Source organism: Idiotropiscis lumnitzeri, chromosome 6 (assembly GCF_059441095.1).
Source record: "Idiotropiscis lumnitzeri isolate Australia: NSW breed Sydney's pygmy pipehorse chromosome 6, RoL_Ilum_1.0, whole genome shotgun sequence".
Classification (NCBI taxonomy): Eukaryota; Metazoa; Chordata; class Actinopteri; order Syngnathiformes; family Syngnathidae; genus Idiotropiscis; species Idiotropiscis lumnitzeri.
Genome location: NC_142396.1, coordinates 22,511,317 through 22,528,398, shown reverse-complemented (window position 1 = coordinate 22,528,398; position 17,082 = coordinate 22,511,317). Strand labels below are relative to the sequence as shown.

Here is a 17,082-nt window from a genome sequence, read left to right as displayed (position 1 = left end):
TCAACGCAGCATTGGCGTGAAGTGGAAGATAATGGAAGACTACTTCACATTTCACGTACCTGACATTGAGAAACCATACACACGCAGAGGAGTCCTCTCAACTGTCAACAGAGTATTTGACCCTGTGTAGTCTCTTTTGCTTAGTTGCCCCCTCGGGGCGGGGAACATAGCAGGCACCAGCCAATTTAGTTTTTCGAACAGGGCACACTGAAGCCTTGTGGCCTGGTTGCTGACAGTAGAAACAAAGAAAGTCCTTTCCGATTCCAGGTGGGTGTGGGGCTTAGCTGGAGCTACCTGGTAACCTCTGGCTGGGCTCTCTCCAGGCCATTCTATGCTGAGGTTGAGGATTAGTTGGTCGGTGTGTGTTGCCGGGTTCTGTAGTCGGTCCTCCTCTGCGTGCGTTGAGGTACTGCAGGGCCAGCTTGGCAGCGCGGAGTCCCTCAGTTGGCTCATGCTCCTTCACCTCTGCTGGAAGAACACGAAGTAGATGTTTCAGGATGATTGCCTCGCCGACTTCCTCCTTGCTTCGCTGCTCTGGTCGAATCCAGCGTCGTTCCCTCCATTGGATCGCCGTCAACTATCAGATCCCAGCTGGTGGGATGAGGTCCAGTCCTGGAAAAGGATCTTAGGCTCTCTCTAGAGAGCCTGCCATGGTCATGGCCTTCCTGGAGTTCACCACACCCGCTGGAATCCTCAGGTAGGTTGGCATCCGGCTCGAAGGACCAAAATACTGTCAGGTTTAATCACCTGAGTATTCTCTGAACACAGACAATGAATACAAGGAAGAGAATAGTATCTTTTTTTCTTACTCGCGGGGAGAACGCCCGGAGGTATGCTCAGTTACAGCTCCTACTTTGTTCTGAGGCACACGCCAACAAGCCCTATATTTTATTGGGGAATCCCTAGCTATACCATGTATTTGCACTAAAGAATGTTGAGGGTGACAATAATGTAATCATGGTATTCATGAATGTAAACACAAAGCAAAGGCAGTTGTATTTGACTAGTTCATTTATAGCAGACAATTTCGTTTTAGGTTAGATTTTTTTTTACCCGACAAGTGACACTCTGAAGAAGGCGAAAGACTCGCCCAAACATGTCAGGTAAAAAAAAAATGTTTTTTTTAAATAAATAAATAAAAAAATCTAACCTAAAACAAAATTGTCTGCTATAAATTAACTAGTCAAATATAAATAATAATAAGAAGATAAAATGAACTTAATACAAATAAAAGGCAGTTGTAGACTGACAGGAGCCACCAGCGTGACTTTTGTTGTCCCAGCATTGAAAGTCCATTGTGTCAGAGGTGTTTCGGGCACACCTCCTTTATTGCAGCCTTGATCCAATCCTCCCACATTCATCTCCTGATGGTCTTCTCATCACCATGGTCCAAACATAGGTCACACTGTGGAATAATTCCTTTGCAATACTAATAGAGTAACATATATTCACCCTAACAATAACATTCAGATAAGATTTACCTTAAAAACCAATGAACATATTTTGTCATGTCATCCTCCTTCCTCTTATTTGTAACAGAGTTATTTAACTAAATTAAGTAGTAGGGTGTTGCTGTGCAGAAACTATCTGTGTATGTGACAGAGGCATGTGCTACCTACTGTGTACATTGAGCTGAGCAAACTACTATTCTACTACTCTATTGGTTGGGAGAAATCATACAATTTTCGCAGTACGTCTGGTGTTAGAACCAAATATTTAGGTTCCAAGTAGACTAAGATGAAATACAGACATTTCCAAAATAGTTCTTGTTGAGTGGGCTGGAGTTAAGGAGTTGGGGGGGATATTGCAGGCCATAGTTAGCAGTGAGCAGAACATTCCCACTTCATTTTCACGGAACGAAAAAGTCTTCATGAGGTGATGCATTGTGAACAACATACACGCTGAATAATAATGTTGTTTCAGGTCTTGATCTTTATTACACGTTGCTGCGTTTTGAGTGGCTCTCTGGCTGATAAGCAGCACCTTTGTTGCGATGATGAGGGAAGGTTGGCATCAGGTCGGGCTCACAAGCTGCACATCACAGAGAGAGGAGAAAAGAAACAAGATTATCATGGGAAGACAGAAATGATTCAAAGCCATGATTACAAACAACAACAGTTTACTCACGTAGTGGTTTCTCCTTAAAGTAGGAACTCTCCAAACAATCTCTGGCAGTAGCTCTACAAAAACACACCACATAGACTTAAATAGTGTCTTAATCATCGGTAGAGGCGAACTAGAAAAACCTATATTGTACTGGTGGAAGGAAACACATTTTAGTTTGTGTTACATTACCTATGTTATTCTTTGATGCACAGTACAGATAATGATGCAAAAGTTATTATAGGCCGACCTGCTGTGCCAATTTACAATGTTTTTTCTTCTCATACATTTAATCCATGTGTGTGCGTGTGTATGTGTAAGATGGGCTGAGGATAGGTAATCAGTTTGTGTATTCATAATCATGTTTTTTACACTTATTAATGCTTAAACACACACACACATAGACACTTACTTGTTATTTTAACACACACACACACAGACACCGTATCCTGAAGATGTGTTTAGTTAAAGTAACCTTTACACCGTGAGTTGTGATTTTCTGCCTGCTGGAGTCCCTGGTGATTAGTTAAACAGACCTTTACACTGTGAGTTGTGATTTTCTGCCTGCTGGAGACCCTTGTGATTAGTTATTGATGTTTTACTGTCTTCTGGTGATTAGTTTAGGCTAAACAGACCTTCATTGTATTTTAATTTCTTGTCTCCTTGTGATTCTTGAGTCAAGCTAATAAAAGCAGAGCCGGTGAAAGGAGGAGAGGGAGGAGTCGCACGGAGCTGCTCGCTCGCGGCCTCTCTGTCCCACTCTTTTCCCCCACCGGCGGTGAAAATGAACAACAGTGTCTGGTTCCTCCTGGCCTTTCCTAGCGTTTTATTTCGGCCGTTAGATTTAGTAAGTTATTTCAGTAAGCTCTCCCAAAAGGCGTCAGGGCATTTAAACCTGACAGTATGTATGTATGTATATATATATATATATATATATATATATATATATATATATATACACACACATATATGCATATATATATACACATATATATACATATATATACACACACATATATATATATATATATATATATATATATATATATATATTAGTGCCCTCAAGCGATTAAAATATGTAATCATAATAGCATTTTTTCATAGTTAACTCGTAGTTAATTGCACATTTTATTCATTGTAAAAAAAATCCCTACCATTTTTTGTATATTATTTATATAATTCAATATTTTATTGAATTGTTATACCTTTAACATAAGAGAATTGAGTTTTTTGTTTTTATGCAAATACTTTTTTTTTTAATTGAAAAAACACAGCATTGGATTTGACTCACACAAACAAAGTCACACAAAACAGCATCTCAACAGCCTTTCTAAGGGATCAAATTGGAGTCATATAAGAAATATAAAATGCCAACAAAGTGCAAATGAAGTGGGTCAAAATAATGGGTTGTCACACAGAGGTTGTTGTGGTTACTGAGAGAAGTCCATTAATCATCGGTGAGCACAACTGCGTCCGCCTTCTCCGCTTCCTGCAAGTCTTGAATGTGAGTTGCAATGGTGTATCTCGAGGACAATTCGTAAGTGCAGTCGTTGGACAGCAAAGCAAAGTATTTCAGCCAGACCTTCGTCCTCCATGAGGCTACCGCGCAGTGGCCACCCACTTAGCTATAGCTTTGGCGAGTTTCTTTTTAGTTAATCGATCCATTGCTTTCTGTCGCAAATTATCCATGGATGGCTGGGTTTGAGAAGGGGCTGTAGAATTGGCATCAGTGGTGTGCTTGGCCATCAAATGGTATTTTAAACTGGACATGCTGCGATGGTAGTTCAGTTCACCATGACAATACACACAAATGACTTTGTTCTTATCAATGACACCAAAAAAACTTGCCGTTCAGAATTGAATTTGCGTCATTTTAACCACTCGCCATGATGCTTTTAGTTATACAGGGTGACCCAAAAAGAACACGCCCCAACTCTAATTAGGCCCCGTTTCTTAGTGTTTTGTCCGAATAAAATGAAACTTTGGTCATAACTAGTTTATTATATTCAAAACATCGCATTAAAACACTAGGGTCTCTGGCCTTTTTTTCTCCGTTCTACAGCATATGTTCTAGATGGCCTCCATTTAGCTCCGTGCATTTCTTGAGGCGCAGCACGAAGTTGTCCATGACGTTCTTACTGACTGAATAGATAATGGCTCTCATCTCCTAGTCAAGTCAAGTCAATTTTATTTGTATAGCCCTTAATCACAGACAGTCTCAAAGGGCTTTACATAGCCACAATCGACATCCCCGATCTTAACCCCCAGGAGGGCAAGGAAAAACTCAAAAAACCTCATTAGGGGAAAAGTGAGAAACCTTGAGAAGGGACCACAGATGGGGGAATCCCCCTTCCAGGATGACCAGGCTGCAATGGATGCCAACTGGGCAACATTTGACACATACAATGATGCTATGCAATAATAGATAAGATAATGTAAGAGTCAATTGAATGAAGTGCTGCAGGAAGATGACTTCAGTGGAGTGGGTCCTCATCCAGGGCCGTAATATCCATGGCAGCATATCCGAAGATGAGCCTCCGATCTTGTACCAGTCAGTTGGTGTAAATTCAGTACAGCCACTTCCAAGTGAATCGCCATCACCTAATTCGGGGAATTGGGAACAGAAAAGATGGCCCCCAGATGGCTTTCTTGAGTTCCGTGATGGTTCTGGTTTCCCTGCGTAGACTCTGTCCTTAAGATAGCCCGAAAGAAAAAAAAATCAGGAGGGCTTAGATCCGGGCTAATGGGTGCCCACTCAAAATCAGCTTTGAGACTGATCACTCGGCCTCCAAAGTTCTCTTTGAGCCAATCTCGGGACAGGTTTGATATATGAGAACTTGCTCCGTCTTGCTGGAACCAGAACTTGCTCATGAGCGACGGGTCGATGGTCTGGAGCTCATCCTTGAAGGTTTTGAGGACCTCCATACCGCTCCTTGTTGACTGTCACTGCTGCGCCAGATTCTTCGATGAAGATTGGTACAATGATGCCTCTGGCCGAGATTGCAACCCACACCGTGCACTTCGGAGAGTGCAGGGGCTTGGTGGCTATTTCATTGGGTCTGAAGGACCCCAGAAGACATTTGTCTTGGAGTTCGCCTTTCCATCAAGATGGAAGAGGGCTTCTTCTGAGGTCTAAAGGAGGTTAAGGAAACTTGGTGTCTCCTCGATCTTCTCGAGCATCTTGATTGCCATAGCCCTCCTCTGCTTCTTGTCTGAGGCTATAAGGGTGTGCAGCGTCTGGATTCTGTATGGGTAAGCCCTGATATCATTCACCGGGACTCTGCTGCAAGTCTCAAGGAACATACAGAGGGACTGACTTCGCTTACGCACAGAGCGTTTCAGACTCTGCTGGAGAGACTCACTCACTCTTTCAACGAGCTCAGCTGTTTGCTTCTTGGGACGGCTTGGAGTGGCTTGGACGGTTCTCACTGGCAGCGCTGAGGTGGTCTCATACTCGAAGTGGTCCACCCAGTTCTGAATTCTGCTTTTTGGATGGAGCCATTTCACATTCGAACTGACGCATGAAAAGGTCCTGTGTTTTCTTAAACGAGCCTGTCTTGTACTAAAATTTAACACAGTGTATTCTTTGTCCCAGCTCCCACTGGGGTCTTGGTGTACTCACGGTCGTTGATCCTGCCATGTCTTGTAAAATAAGGGCAATCGGTGAATAAACAAAGGAGACCACATAAAGTGTACATGGGGCCCGTTTTTATATACATATATATATATATATATATATATATACGAACACCCCGAAAAGGCAACGTGGGTCCCCCTTCCCATGGGCTCACCACTTGTGGGAGGGGCCAAAGGGGTGGGGTGCAGTGTGAGTCGGGCGGCGGCAAGAGGCAGGGACTTTGGCGCTCTGATCCCCGGCTACAGAAACTAGCTCTTGGGACATGGAATGTCACCTCTCTGGTGGGGAAGGAGCCTGAGCTGGTGTGCGAGGCAGAGAAATTCCGACTAGATATAGTCGGGCTCACCTCCACACACAGCGTAGAATCTGGTACCCGTCCTCTTGAGAGGGGTTGGACACTGTTCCACTCTGGAGTTGCCCAAGGTGAGAGACGCCGAGCAGGTGTGGGCATTCCTTTGCCCCCCGGCTTGGCGCCTCTACACTGGGGTTCACCCCGGTGGACGAGAGGGTAGCCTCCCTCCGCCTTAAGGTGGGGGGAACGGTTGCTGACTGTTGTTTGTGCTTATGCACCAAACAGCAGTTCAGAGTACCCACCCTTTTTGGAGTCTTTGGAGGGTGTGCTGGAGAGCGTTCCCCCTAGAGACTCCCTCGTTCTGCTGGGGGACTTCAATGCTCACGTGGGTAATGACAGTGAGACCTGGAAGGGCGTGATTGGGAGGAATGGCCCCCCCAATCTGAACCGGTGTTCTGTTACTAGACTTCTGTGCTCGTCATGGATTGTCGATAACGAACACCATGTTCAAACATAAGGGTGTTCATATGTGCCCTTAGCACCAGGACACCCTTGGCCGCAGTTCGATGATCGACTTTGTAGTCGTGTCATTGGATTTGCGGCCGCATGTTTTGGACACTCGGGTGAAGAGAGGGGCGGAGCTGTCAACTGATCACCACCTGGTGGTGAGTTGGCTCCGATGGTGGGGGAAGATGCCGGTCCGACCCGGCGGACCCAAACGTATTGTGAGGGTCCGCTGGGAACGCTTGGCAGAATCCCCTGTCAGAAAGAGTTTCAACTCCCACCTCCGGCAGAACTTTGCCCACGTACCGGGGGAGGCAGGGGACATTGAGTCTGAGTGGACCATGTTTCGTGCCTCCATTGTTGAGGCAGCCGATCGAAGCTGTGGACGTAAGGTGGTCGGTGCCTGTCGTGGCGGCAACCCCCGAACCCGCTGGTGGACACCGGCGGTAAGGGATGCTGTCAGGCTGAAGAAGGAGTCCTATCGGGCCTTTCTGGCCTGTGGGACTCCGGAGGCAGCTGACATGTACCGACTGGCCAAGCGGAATACGGCTTCGGTGGTTGCCGAAGCAAAAACTCGGGCGTGGGAGGAGTTCGGTGAGGACATGGAAAACGACTTCCAGACGGCTTCGAAGAAATTTTGGTCCACCATCCGTCGTCTCAGGAGAGGGAAGCAGTGCACCACCCACACTATTTATAGTGGAGATGGGGTGCTGCTGACCTCGACTCGGGACGTTGTGAGTCGGTGGGGAGAATACTTCGAAGACATCCTCAATCCTACCGACACGCCTTCCTTTGAGGAAGCTGAGCCTGAAGACTCCGTGGTGGACTCACCTATCTCGGGGGCTGAAGTAACCGAGGTGGTTAACAAGCTCCTCAGTGGCAAGGCCCCGGGGGTGGATGAGATCCGCCCGGAGTTCCTTAGGGCTCTGGATGTTGTGGGGCTGTCATGGTTGACGCGCCTCTACAACATTGCGTGGACATCGGGGACAGTGCCTCTGTATTGGCAGACCGGGGTGGTGGTCCCCCTTTTTAAGAAGGGGGATCGGAGGGTGTGTTCCAACTATAGATGAATCACACTCCTCAGCCTCCCTGGTAAGGTCTACTCAGGGGTACTGGAGAGGAGGGTCCGTCGGGAGGTTGAATCTCAGATCCAAGAGGAGCAGTGCGGTTTTCGTCCTGGCCGTGGAACAGTGGACCAGCTCTACACTCTTTACAGCAGGGGTGGGCAATTATTTTTTCCATGGGGCCACATAAGAAACATAAAATATTGTGGAGGGCCGGGCCAAAAGGCTGAACTCAATTCTGCATAATATTAATTGTATTTCTTTTTTAAAAAGCAGTAAATAGCACTGTTTTGACAAGCTGGCAAGAGTATATATTAAAGTTAAGCAATGAAACTAAATACCAAATAAACTGAAAAAATGAGGTTGCCTTACAAAAATTTATTCATTCAAATTTCTCAACACAATGATAGACAAAATATTAACATTTTTTACTATTTGTGACTCATATTAGTAAACATATTCTGTCACATTCACTTCAAAACACATTTTGAGTTCCATATACTGTTGGATAGTTGTGTAAAGGTTCTGAGCATTTTAAAGACATCACAATATTGTCTTTTTGCACCAAACATTAAGCAAGATACAACATATTGACTGTCACTGAACTGTGATTTTGAGAAAAAGTGTCCCAGTTCATTGTTATCTGGTGCCTTACAGTAACATGCCTACATTTGTGGTCTAACTGCCTCATTTGGTGTTTCAATGTTCATTTTTCTTGTTCAGTGAGAGAAATCTAATCTCTGCTGGGCTTTAACAAGTGCATCAAAGTCAGGCTGAATGTCTGAAGTGGAGATGCGAAGCACAGCTGACAGATGATCATCAGTGAGAGAGGATCTGTACCTGGATTTTGTAAACTTCATAATTGAAAATGTTTGTTCACAAATGTAGGTAGAGCCAAAGAGAACAAACATCTTCTGAGCATGTCTCCTAATGTTTGGAAAGTTCTCCTCCTTGAGAGAAGAGTAGAAATCCAGCAGAGATCCTGACTTAAAGTGCTCTGCCAGTACTCCATCAGACTGCAGGTCAATGAGTTCCAGCTGAACATCACTGGGTGCATCATCCACACTGAAGGTAAAGGGAAAGGAAATCATGTGGATTTCATCCTCCATTGTTCTTAGATCCTCAAATCGCCTTGCAAACTCACCATGCAATGCTCCTAACATGGATGAGTACCTGCAGAGGTTATCAGCTGATGGTGTGACTTCTTTCAGGGTTTGCATGTGAGTGAGAGTGTTGCTCTCCAGTTGTCTTGAAAGAAACTGTATCTTTCTCATGAAAGCCTTCACCAAGCTGTGCATTTCATGTACAAAAAGGCCCTTGCCTTGCAGCTTGCTGTTCAGTTCATTCATCAGTGCAGTCACATCAACAGCAAATGCGAAATCTGCCATCCAGACCTCATCTGCAAACTCTGGGATGGCCTTGCCTTTTGTCTCACAAAACTCCTGGATTTCTGCTTTCAGGTCCCAGACTCTTTTTAACACTTTGCCCAGGCTGAGCCATCTCACAGAAGTGTGGTAGCCAATGTCACTGTGCTCACTCTCATGCTCCTCCAGAAGTGTGACAAACTGTCTGTGATTCAGTGCCCGCGCCCTGATGAAGTTAACTATTTTAGTAACAACATCAATAACATGGTTAATTTTTAGCACTGATTTGCACAACACATGTTGGTGTAAAATACAATGTAAAAATACAAATTTCTGATCAGGATCCATTTCAGTCACTTTATCCTGCATGCGTTTTAAAAGTCCGACATTTTTCCCGGTAAGATTTGGACAACCGTCCGTGGTGACACCTGCCAGTCTGTCCCATTTCAGTCCCAACGTGTCCATACAAGCATTTACCTCAGTGAAGAGATCGCTGCCTGTCGTCGTCCCTTTTAACGACCGCATTGCTGCCAGCTCCTCCGTAATCCTGAAGTCCGGCGTTATCCCGCGGACAAATACGAGTAGCTGGGCTGTGTCGCGGACATCACAACTCTCGTCCAGAGCCAAGGAGAAAAAATCAAAACTTGGCACTTCACGTTGCAGCTGTAGCTCCAGATTCCCCGCAATGTCCTCGACCCTTCTCGTCACGGTTCGCCTGGACAGCAGGACTTGCTCAAATGCCGCTTTTTTTTCAGGGCATATTAGTGCTGCCGAGTCTACCAAGCACTCTTTCACGAACTCCCCCTCTGAGAATGGCTTGCTGATTTTGGCTATTTTGTGGGATATCACAAAGCTGGTCTTGGTTGCTGCATCCCTGGATGCATGAAGCCCGGTAAAAAAGCCTTGCTGCGTTTGCAGCTTAGCTAGCAAAGCTTCCGATGTCTGCGCTCTTTCAGCATCAGTTAGGTTTTTATATTTCTCTGCATGTTTCGTCTGGTAATGCCGACTCAAATTGTAGTCCTTCAACACGGCAATCTGCTCCCCGCAAACTAAACACACAGCTTTACCTCTAACTTCAGTAAATAAATACTTCGCTGTCCAATTTTTGTTGAAAATTCTACATTCGGCATGTAGCTTTCTTTTTTTAGCCTGAGCGGACATTTTTGAGGGCGAACGTCGTCTTGTTGTGATTCAATCGCGCGCATGTCTTGATATACGCATTACGTCATTATGTGCGACGCACATTGCGCGGGAATAAAAAAAAACAATTTCAGAATAAAAGCAGTGCAGCTTTAGCCCATGAATGAGGTGAAATTAAAAAGTATGTTTATTTTGAAATTTCCAATTAACCTTACACTCGCGGTCAGAGTCAACCAAAGGTATGTGGCCCGGGCCATACAATGCCCAGGTCTGTCATACGGGCCAGTCAGTGCCACCCGGCGGGCCGGATGTGGCCCGCGGGCCGTGCAATGCCCAGGTCTGCTCTACAGGGTCCTTGAGGGTGCATGGGAGTTCGCCCAACCAGTCTACATGTGTTTTGTGGACTTGGGGAAGGCGTTCGACCGTGTCCCTCGGGAGTTCTGTGGAGCGTGCTTCGGGAGTACGGGGTACCGAGCCCCTTGATACGGGCAGTTCGGTCCCTGTACCACCGATGTCAGAGTTTGGTCCGCATTGCCGGCACTAAGTCGGATTCGTTTCCAGTGAGGGTTGGACTCCGCCAAGGCTGCCCTTTGTCACCGATTCTGTTCATAATTTTTATGGACAGAATTTCTAGGCGCAGTCGGGGCGATGAGGGGATCCGGTTTGGTGACCTCAGTATTTCATCTCTGCTTTTCGCAGATGATGTGGTACTGTTGGCTTCCTCAGGCCGTGATCTCCAACTCTCACTGGAGCGGTTCGCAGCCGAGTGTGAAGCGGTTGGGATGAAGATCAGCACCTCCAAATCTGAGACCATGGTTCTCAGTCGGAAAAGGGTGGAGTGCCCTCTCCAGGTCGGGGAGGAGATCCTGCCCCAAGTGGAGGAGTTTAAGTATCTTGGGGTCTTGTTTACGAGTAATGGGAGGATGGAGCGAGAGATCGACAGGCGGATCGGTGCAGCCTCCGCTGTGATGCGGACGCTGTATCGGTCTGTCGTGGTGAAGAGGGAGCTGAGCCAAAAGGCGAAGCTCTCGATTTACCGGTCGATCTACGTTCCTACCCTCACCTATGGTCACGAGTTGTGTGTCGTGACCGAAAGAACAAGATCTCGGATACAAGCGGCCGAAATGAGTTTCCTCCGCAGGGTGTCTGGGCTCTCCCTTAGAGATAGGGTGAGAAGCTCGGCCATCCGGGAGGGACTCAGTGTCGAGCCGCTGCTCCTCCACGTAGAGAGGAGCCAGATGAGGTGGCTTGGGCATCTGTTTGGGATGCCTCCTGGACGCCTCCCAGGGGAGGTGTTCCGGGCATGTCCCACCGGCAGGAGGCCCAGAGGACGACCCAGGGCACGCTGGAGAGACTACGTCTCCCGGCTGGCCTGGGAACGCCTGGGCATCCCTCCGGCAGAGCTGGAAGATGTGGCTGGGGAGCGGGAAGTCTGGGCTTCCCTGCTGATGCTGCTGCCCCCGCGACCCGACCCCGGATAAGCGGCGGATAATGGATGGAAGGATGGATGAATATATACATATATATATATATGTATTATATACACACACACGCACACACCCCCCTCCCCCCACACACACATGGAAAAAGCTTTGTTACAGCTCCAGCTGTTGTGAAATGTGCAATATAAATAAAATTGTATTGTATCGTATTGTATTCTATTGTAAATACCTGCGCTGTGGATTGTACATGAAGAGCAGGTTGAGCAGCCTGTGTCCAGCTTCAGACAACCAAGTGAATTTATTCTTGAGGTTATTGTAGGGCTGCTTCCTCAGACTATAGTGACCAATGAGAGGCAGGTCAGAAAAACCCTGTGTAACACACAAAAGCTTGAGTTTAACAACACCCTAATCATTAGGATAGTTCAATGCAGTCAAAATTGCAACCAAAAACAGTTGTGTAGAAATTTATCAGAGAACAATAGTAGCTGTGGCAGGAGGCTGTATATTTGACAAGAGGACTTTTGTTCAAAGTCTTGGGCAAATGTAGAGCTAGACAGTGGGAATGTGTAACAGGCTCACAATAGAGGTTTGTTGCATTCTTAGTTCTTAGTAATTGTTCGAACTTATCTGCCTGAACAAAGCATCTGAAGAAAAGAAGTGCAAGCAATCTGACTTTTTATTAAGTTTAAGTGATTCACGACTCTAAAACTATGATGATGAATTTTGTGTATGGAGTTCAATTATGCGATTTTTTAAATATATGCATATATATATATATATATGTATTAGGGGTGCAACGATACGTGTATTGAATCGTTTGATACAGTGGTCACGGTTCGGTTCGCGCTGGATCGAACAATACTACTCCGCCTTTTATATGCTGGATTGGCGAGCGCAGACCCATTCACTGTACGTTACTGCCCCTCCCACATTCATTTTGGCTCAAGCTGCACGTAAGGCTCGCTAGCGGTTGCAACATGGCTATAAAGCATACCTGAAGTGGAAGAAGCTCCACCAAAGTTCACGTCTAGCGTTTGGAAGTAATTTAGTTTTCAAGTATGCACTAGATGGAAAGCGTGTCGTGGACTACAACTTCAACAGTAGGTCGCAAGTGTCACACAATGCTAACTACGTCGGTGGAAGTACAACAAACATGGTCACATTTACGCCGACATCACTTCAATGTGAAAATGAGTGGAACGTTCTAAGGTTCCTGCACGGACCTATTTCACCAATACTGCAATACCAATACTGCAATTCCTGATTTGTACAACAAGACGAGAGTCAAAATAGCAGCGGCTTTGTCAGCAGCCCCCGCTGCGCCAGCTGACCTGTTATGGCACTTGACGTCACTGTTGAGTGGGACATCAAATGCAACATTATTCAGACAAGGCTGCTCGAAAGTCACACGACTGATGATTTAACCAGAAAAGTCTGAAAGAAGTTGCGGAGGATGGAAATTAGTGCGCCCAAATGCAACTATACCTGTTTTATTTTATTTATTTAATTTAAAATATTTTGTAGTTGTACAATGTACTCCAATACATCTTTATTTGTATACAAAGTACAATGGTTTAAAATATAATTTAAGGGATAAAGTGTTTATTTTCTGCCTATTCTGAAAATACAGTCTAGCACCCACGATGATACACTACTGCATTTGGATGAGTTTGTGTTACAATGATTCAAATTTTAAAAACAATGATGTTTCAAATTATATGGTATTAAGGAAGATAATAGTTTTTTTTATGCATGTATGAATTGCAGAAAAATATTTTTAATTTAATCTATAAAATAAAGAAATGTTCTAATAAATATTTCAGTATTTTCTTTACATACCATATATAGCCTATATCTTTAACCCAAGAGTTTAAGTTCAAGGTCCTGTTTTTGTTTAATAAGTTAATGGTGCTGAATATATACTTCACAAGATAAGTATAGTCCAAATTGTATTTGTTAAGGAGCCGTTTATTTGCCAAATATACTGTAATCTGTTGCTTAGAATGCACCACAGAATATGGGTCATTTATCAGGTAATTTATTTTGTATTCGTACAATATTCATATTTTTTTTCATGGTGCGTTTTTTTTTCAATATGTTGCTAAGTATGCGCAGCAGAAAACGAGTCAGGTGTTCCTAAAATAGATTTAATTAAATGAAAAAAATGTGTGCTTTTGAGTTTAAACAAATGTAAGTAGCTTCAATGAACTATAAATTAAAAAAAATTGGATCGAAAAAATATCGAACCATGACACGAATGTATCGAACCGAACCGTGAATTTTGTGTATCGTTGCACCCCTAGAATACATATATATATATGTATATATATATATATATATATATATATATATATATATAGAGAGAGAGAGAGAGAGAGAGAGAGAGAGATTATTGGCTGCCCTCTCCCCTCCCTGTCGGACAGCTACACCAACTACGCCGAAGTTGACTTTTCGGCAAAGGTCACGGCCATGACAGTGACACAAGTCTGATGGTTCACCGTGACAACAAAAGCTGCTCTTAACTGACCCAGATGATCACATCTTAAAAATTTGATCGACTTGATGACAGTCTGGTCTGGTAACGACGGATGGACTTATTTTTTATGTGGTAGTGCCACTTACTGGCAAAAAGAAATACATATTTTAATATTCTAATGAATTTTATTTTTCCTAGTGGATTTAACCAGATCTATGTCATATTTATTCAGATGTATTTTTCCTAGTGGATTTAACCAGATCTATGTCATATTTATTCAGATGAGTGTTTTGACCTTCATTAGGTTTGTGAATTTTTGCGCGTGTTGCCACGGCAATCCACACTTTGCCAATACAACAACGCTACTTTTGAGGTTCTAAAGATGCACGAAGTCATGAAACATTTCACACATTGAGAAAATTTTAATTTTTTTGTTAGTTGATTGTGTAATTTAATAATACAAAAAAAGGCTCAGTACTGTCCCCCATATATTTTTAGCAAAGCAATCATTGTACATTTCACCAAGCTTTATGAAAACTTGGAGGTACATGTAACAGCCCAAGACCAACAAATAAGTCGCATGGAGCCATATGCTAAACCTAACAGGAAGTCAGCCATTTTGAATTTTGTTTCAAATCTGGCTAACTTTTTGGCCTTTTATCGAGAACACATTTTTAAAAACTCCTCCAAGTGGTTTCATCCAATAGTCCTGAAACTGTGGGTGTTTCGTGGGGAGGGAACACCTGTGGTTTTGAAATGAGTCCCAGCTGTAGAAACTTTATCAATGAAAAAAAATGTAGGAATCAATTGCACATTTCATGTGAAGAGTCTGAGCAAATACGCAGAGAGGATTTGAGTACAGAATCAATCTTTTTAAATGATACATGTGGGTTGTGACACTTGACACCTGAATATGGTGTGATAAATGTTCTTTTTTTGGCCTCTTTAACCGTAATCTGGTAGTTACGCCAGCAGTCTTTCCAACTTTGATGAGACTTGCAGCTCGGCCTTTTTTCCACTTGTTCGGCTTTGCGGCACTCATGTTTAGTTGCACGAGTTCTGTTATGAAACCAAGGCTTGAATCCAGTATAGCATGGCAGGATGAGTGGTGAGTTCCTCTGTGTTTGAGAAGGGAACACCAAGCTCATCAAATGCAAAAAGGATGTATGCGGCATATGCGGCGCCAGGCTCGCGGGGGTGCCAAATGGCTGGGCGCAAAATAATTTTGGAGTGGGCATTTTATGTATTAAACAGCGGGTTTTTTTTCACGGGTATGGCTTGATCTAATCACTTTTACTAATAATCACATCACTGATAGGCGCCCCTCTGCTCTGTGACGGTCACCGGCGCCCCTCAGCCCTCCTATGTGGCATGCGCACACAGACACAGAGTGCAGAGCGCGCGCCCTCGAGAGCGCAAGCGGTGAGTGTTTACAATTCAAAGATCTGATGATGCTAAAGATGGAAAAGCAAAATAGAAAGTGCTCAAGGGCACAAAGCTGAAAAAGAAACAGGGAGCTGGAGAAAGATTATGCAGTTTTTCAAAGTGGTTAAAAGACAGTAGGTAAGTTGTGATGTGTCAGCGTAGTAAGAGCCACACATGGCTCAATGAAAAAAAAAAGTTTTAAATAAAAGTTTTATATTCCCCACAAAAATGTATTTATAGGCTACATATGAAAAATGAAATTGTTATTTTTATTATTATTTTTATATATTTTTTGGATGGGGGGGCTGTGATGTGTCTGCATACCCCCCAGAAAGTAGGTAGTTGCACCCTTGAGCGAACCGACCAGCAGTGTGAGATTGTTGAGTGCACTCTGGAGCGGCCCATTTAACAGGAGTACAGGGAAAAAAAGAAGAAAAACGAAAAAGAAAGAAAACAGTCGTGATCAAAAATCACATTGTCCAGAGAGTTTGACACCGGTAAAGCATAATCAAGAATTACGTAGGTCTAAAGTATGTCATTGTTCATGGCCTAGTCACATACTGTACAATATTAAACAAAAATAACCCAATAAGGCTTAAAGTCTTTTGCCAATGTTTTTTTTTGGACAACAAACATGAATATTAAAATCCTCCCTGAGAATATGATCATACTTGAGCCCGATTTCAGCTAGATTTGAAAATTCCTTATTTGAAGGGTCAGGCAAAATGATCTGACACATTTGTAGGTTAAATAAAAATAAAATAAAATAAAGAAACATTTCTATTTTTAAAAAAATCATATAATACCATTCATTTCATACACTTTCAATGAAAAAGTAGCGGACATGCTCAAAAAAGACAACATATTTTGCGGGGATTTTAATGTTGATTTATTAAACGCACACAGCTACCAAAAAACTTCTGACTTTATTAATATAATGCATAGCAATTGTCTTTTTCCTGTAATTACAAAACCTAGCCAAATAACGATAGATACAGCCACTTTAATAGATGATATAGTTACAAATCAAATTGATCATAAAATAGATGGACTTCTCATGAATGATATTCGTGATATCTTGCCTGTCTTTGCAATTATCCAAAATTATATTGATAAAAAAGGAATTAAGAATAGAATTAAGAACAAGAAATCATCACTCCATCACTGCCTTAAAGAAGCATCTGGAAAAACAAAATTGGTCCGAGGTTTATTCTCATTAAGACCCAAATCTGGCCTATCAATCAATCAATCTCACAATATGACAAACATTGTCCATTAAGAACTGTGTCGAGGAAGAGCCAAGGCCCAAATGGAAAACCATGGATGACACCAGGGATTGAAAAGGCACATAAAAAGAAAAACCTGCTATATAAACTGTAGGCGCCAAATATGGGTCAAATGTGTGCATGCATTACTTTTGTTGAGCACTGTGTGGCGCTGTGATTGAGCATATAAAAGGGAAGAGGAAGAAAGAGTGGACAGGGGCATACAGGTTTTGACCGCTTTGGCGGACTTTGTACAACCCTATGGATTGGTGTTTTGGAGTGATTTTAAGATTTACACTTTTTTTTTAATTTATAGTTTAGTGAAGCTACTTACATTTGTTTAAACTCAAAAGCACACATTTTACCATTT

At 43.5% G+C, this 17,082-nt stretch overlaps 2 protein-coding genes across 3 annotated transcripts in view; both read right to left on the bottom strand.

The window, feature by feature from the left end:
- Window positions 1-1,909: 1,909 nt before the first annotated feature.
- The window catches only part of cdk10 (cyclin dependent kinase 10), a 108,792-nt gene continuing 93,619 nt past the window's right edge, over window positions 1,910-17,082 (bottom strand). For both annotated transcript variants that reach the window (XM_088298440.1, XM_088298439.1), the window contains 3 exons: window positions 11,776-11,915; window positions 2,128-2,180; window positions 1,910-2,031 (listed from right to left, as the gene is read on the bottom strand). In XM_088298440.1, the coding sequence (XP_088154566.1) occupies window positions 1,937-2,031; window positions 2,128-2,180; window positions 11,776-11,915 (288 nt within the window). In that variant the 3' untranslated portion in view covers window positions 1,910-1,936. The remainder of the gene's footprint in view (window positions 2,032-2,127; window positions 2,181-11,775; window positions 11,916-17,082) is intronic.
- On the bottom strand, window positions 6,233-11,679 carry LOC148335919 (general transcription factor II-I repeat domain-containing protein 2B-like). The gene has a single exon (XM_088298431.1). It carries the CDS (start codon window positions 10,123-10,125, stop codon window positions 8,320-8,322), a length of 1,806 nt encoding a protein of 601 aa, XP_088154557.1. The 5' UTR covers window positions 10,126-11,679; the 3' UTR covers window positions 6,233-8,319.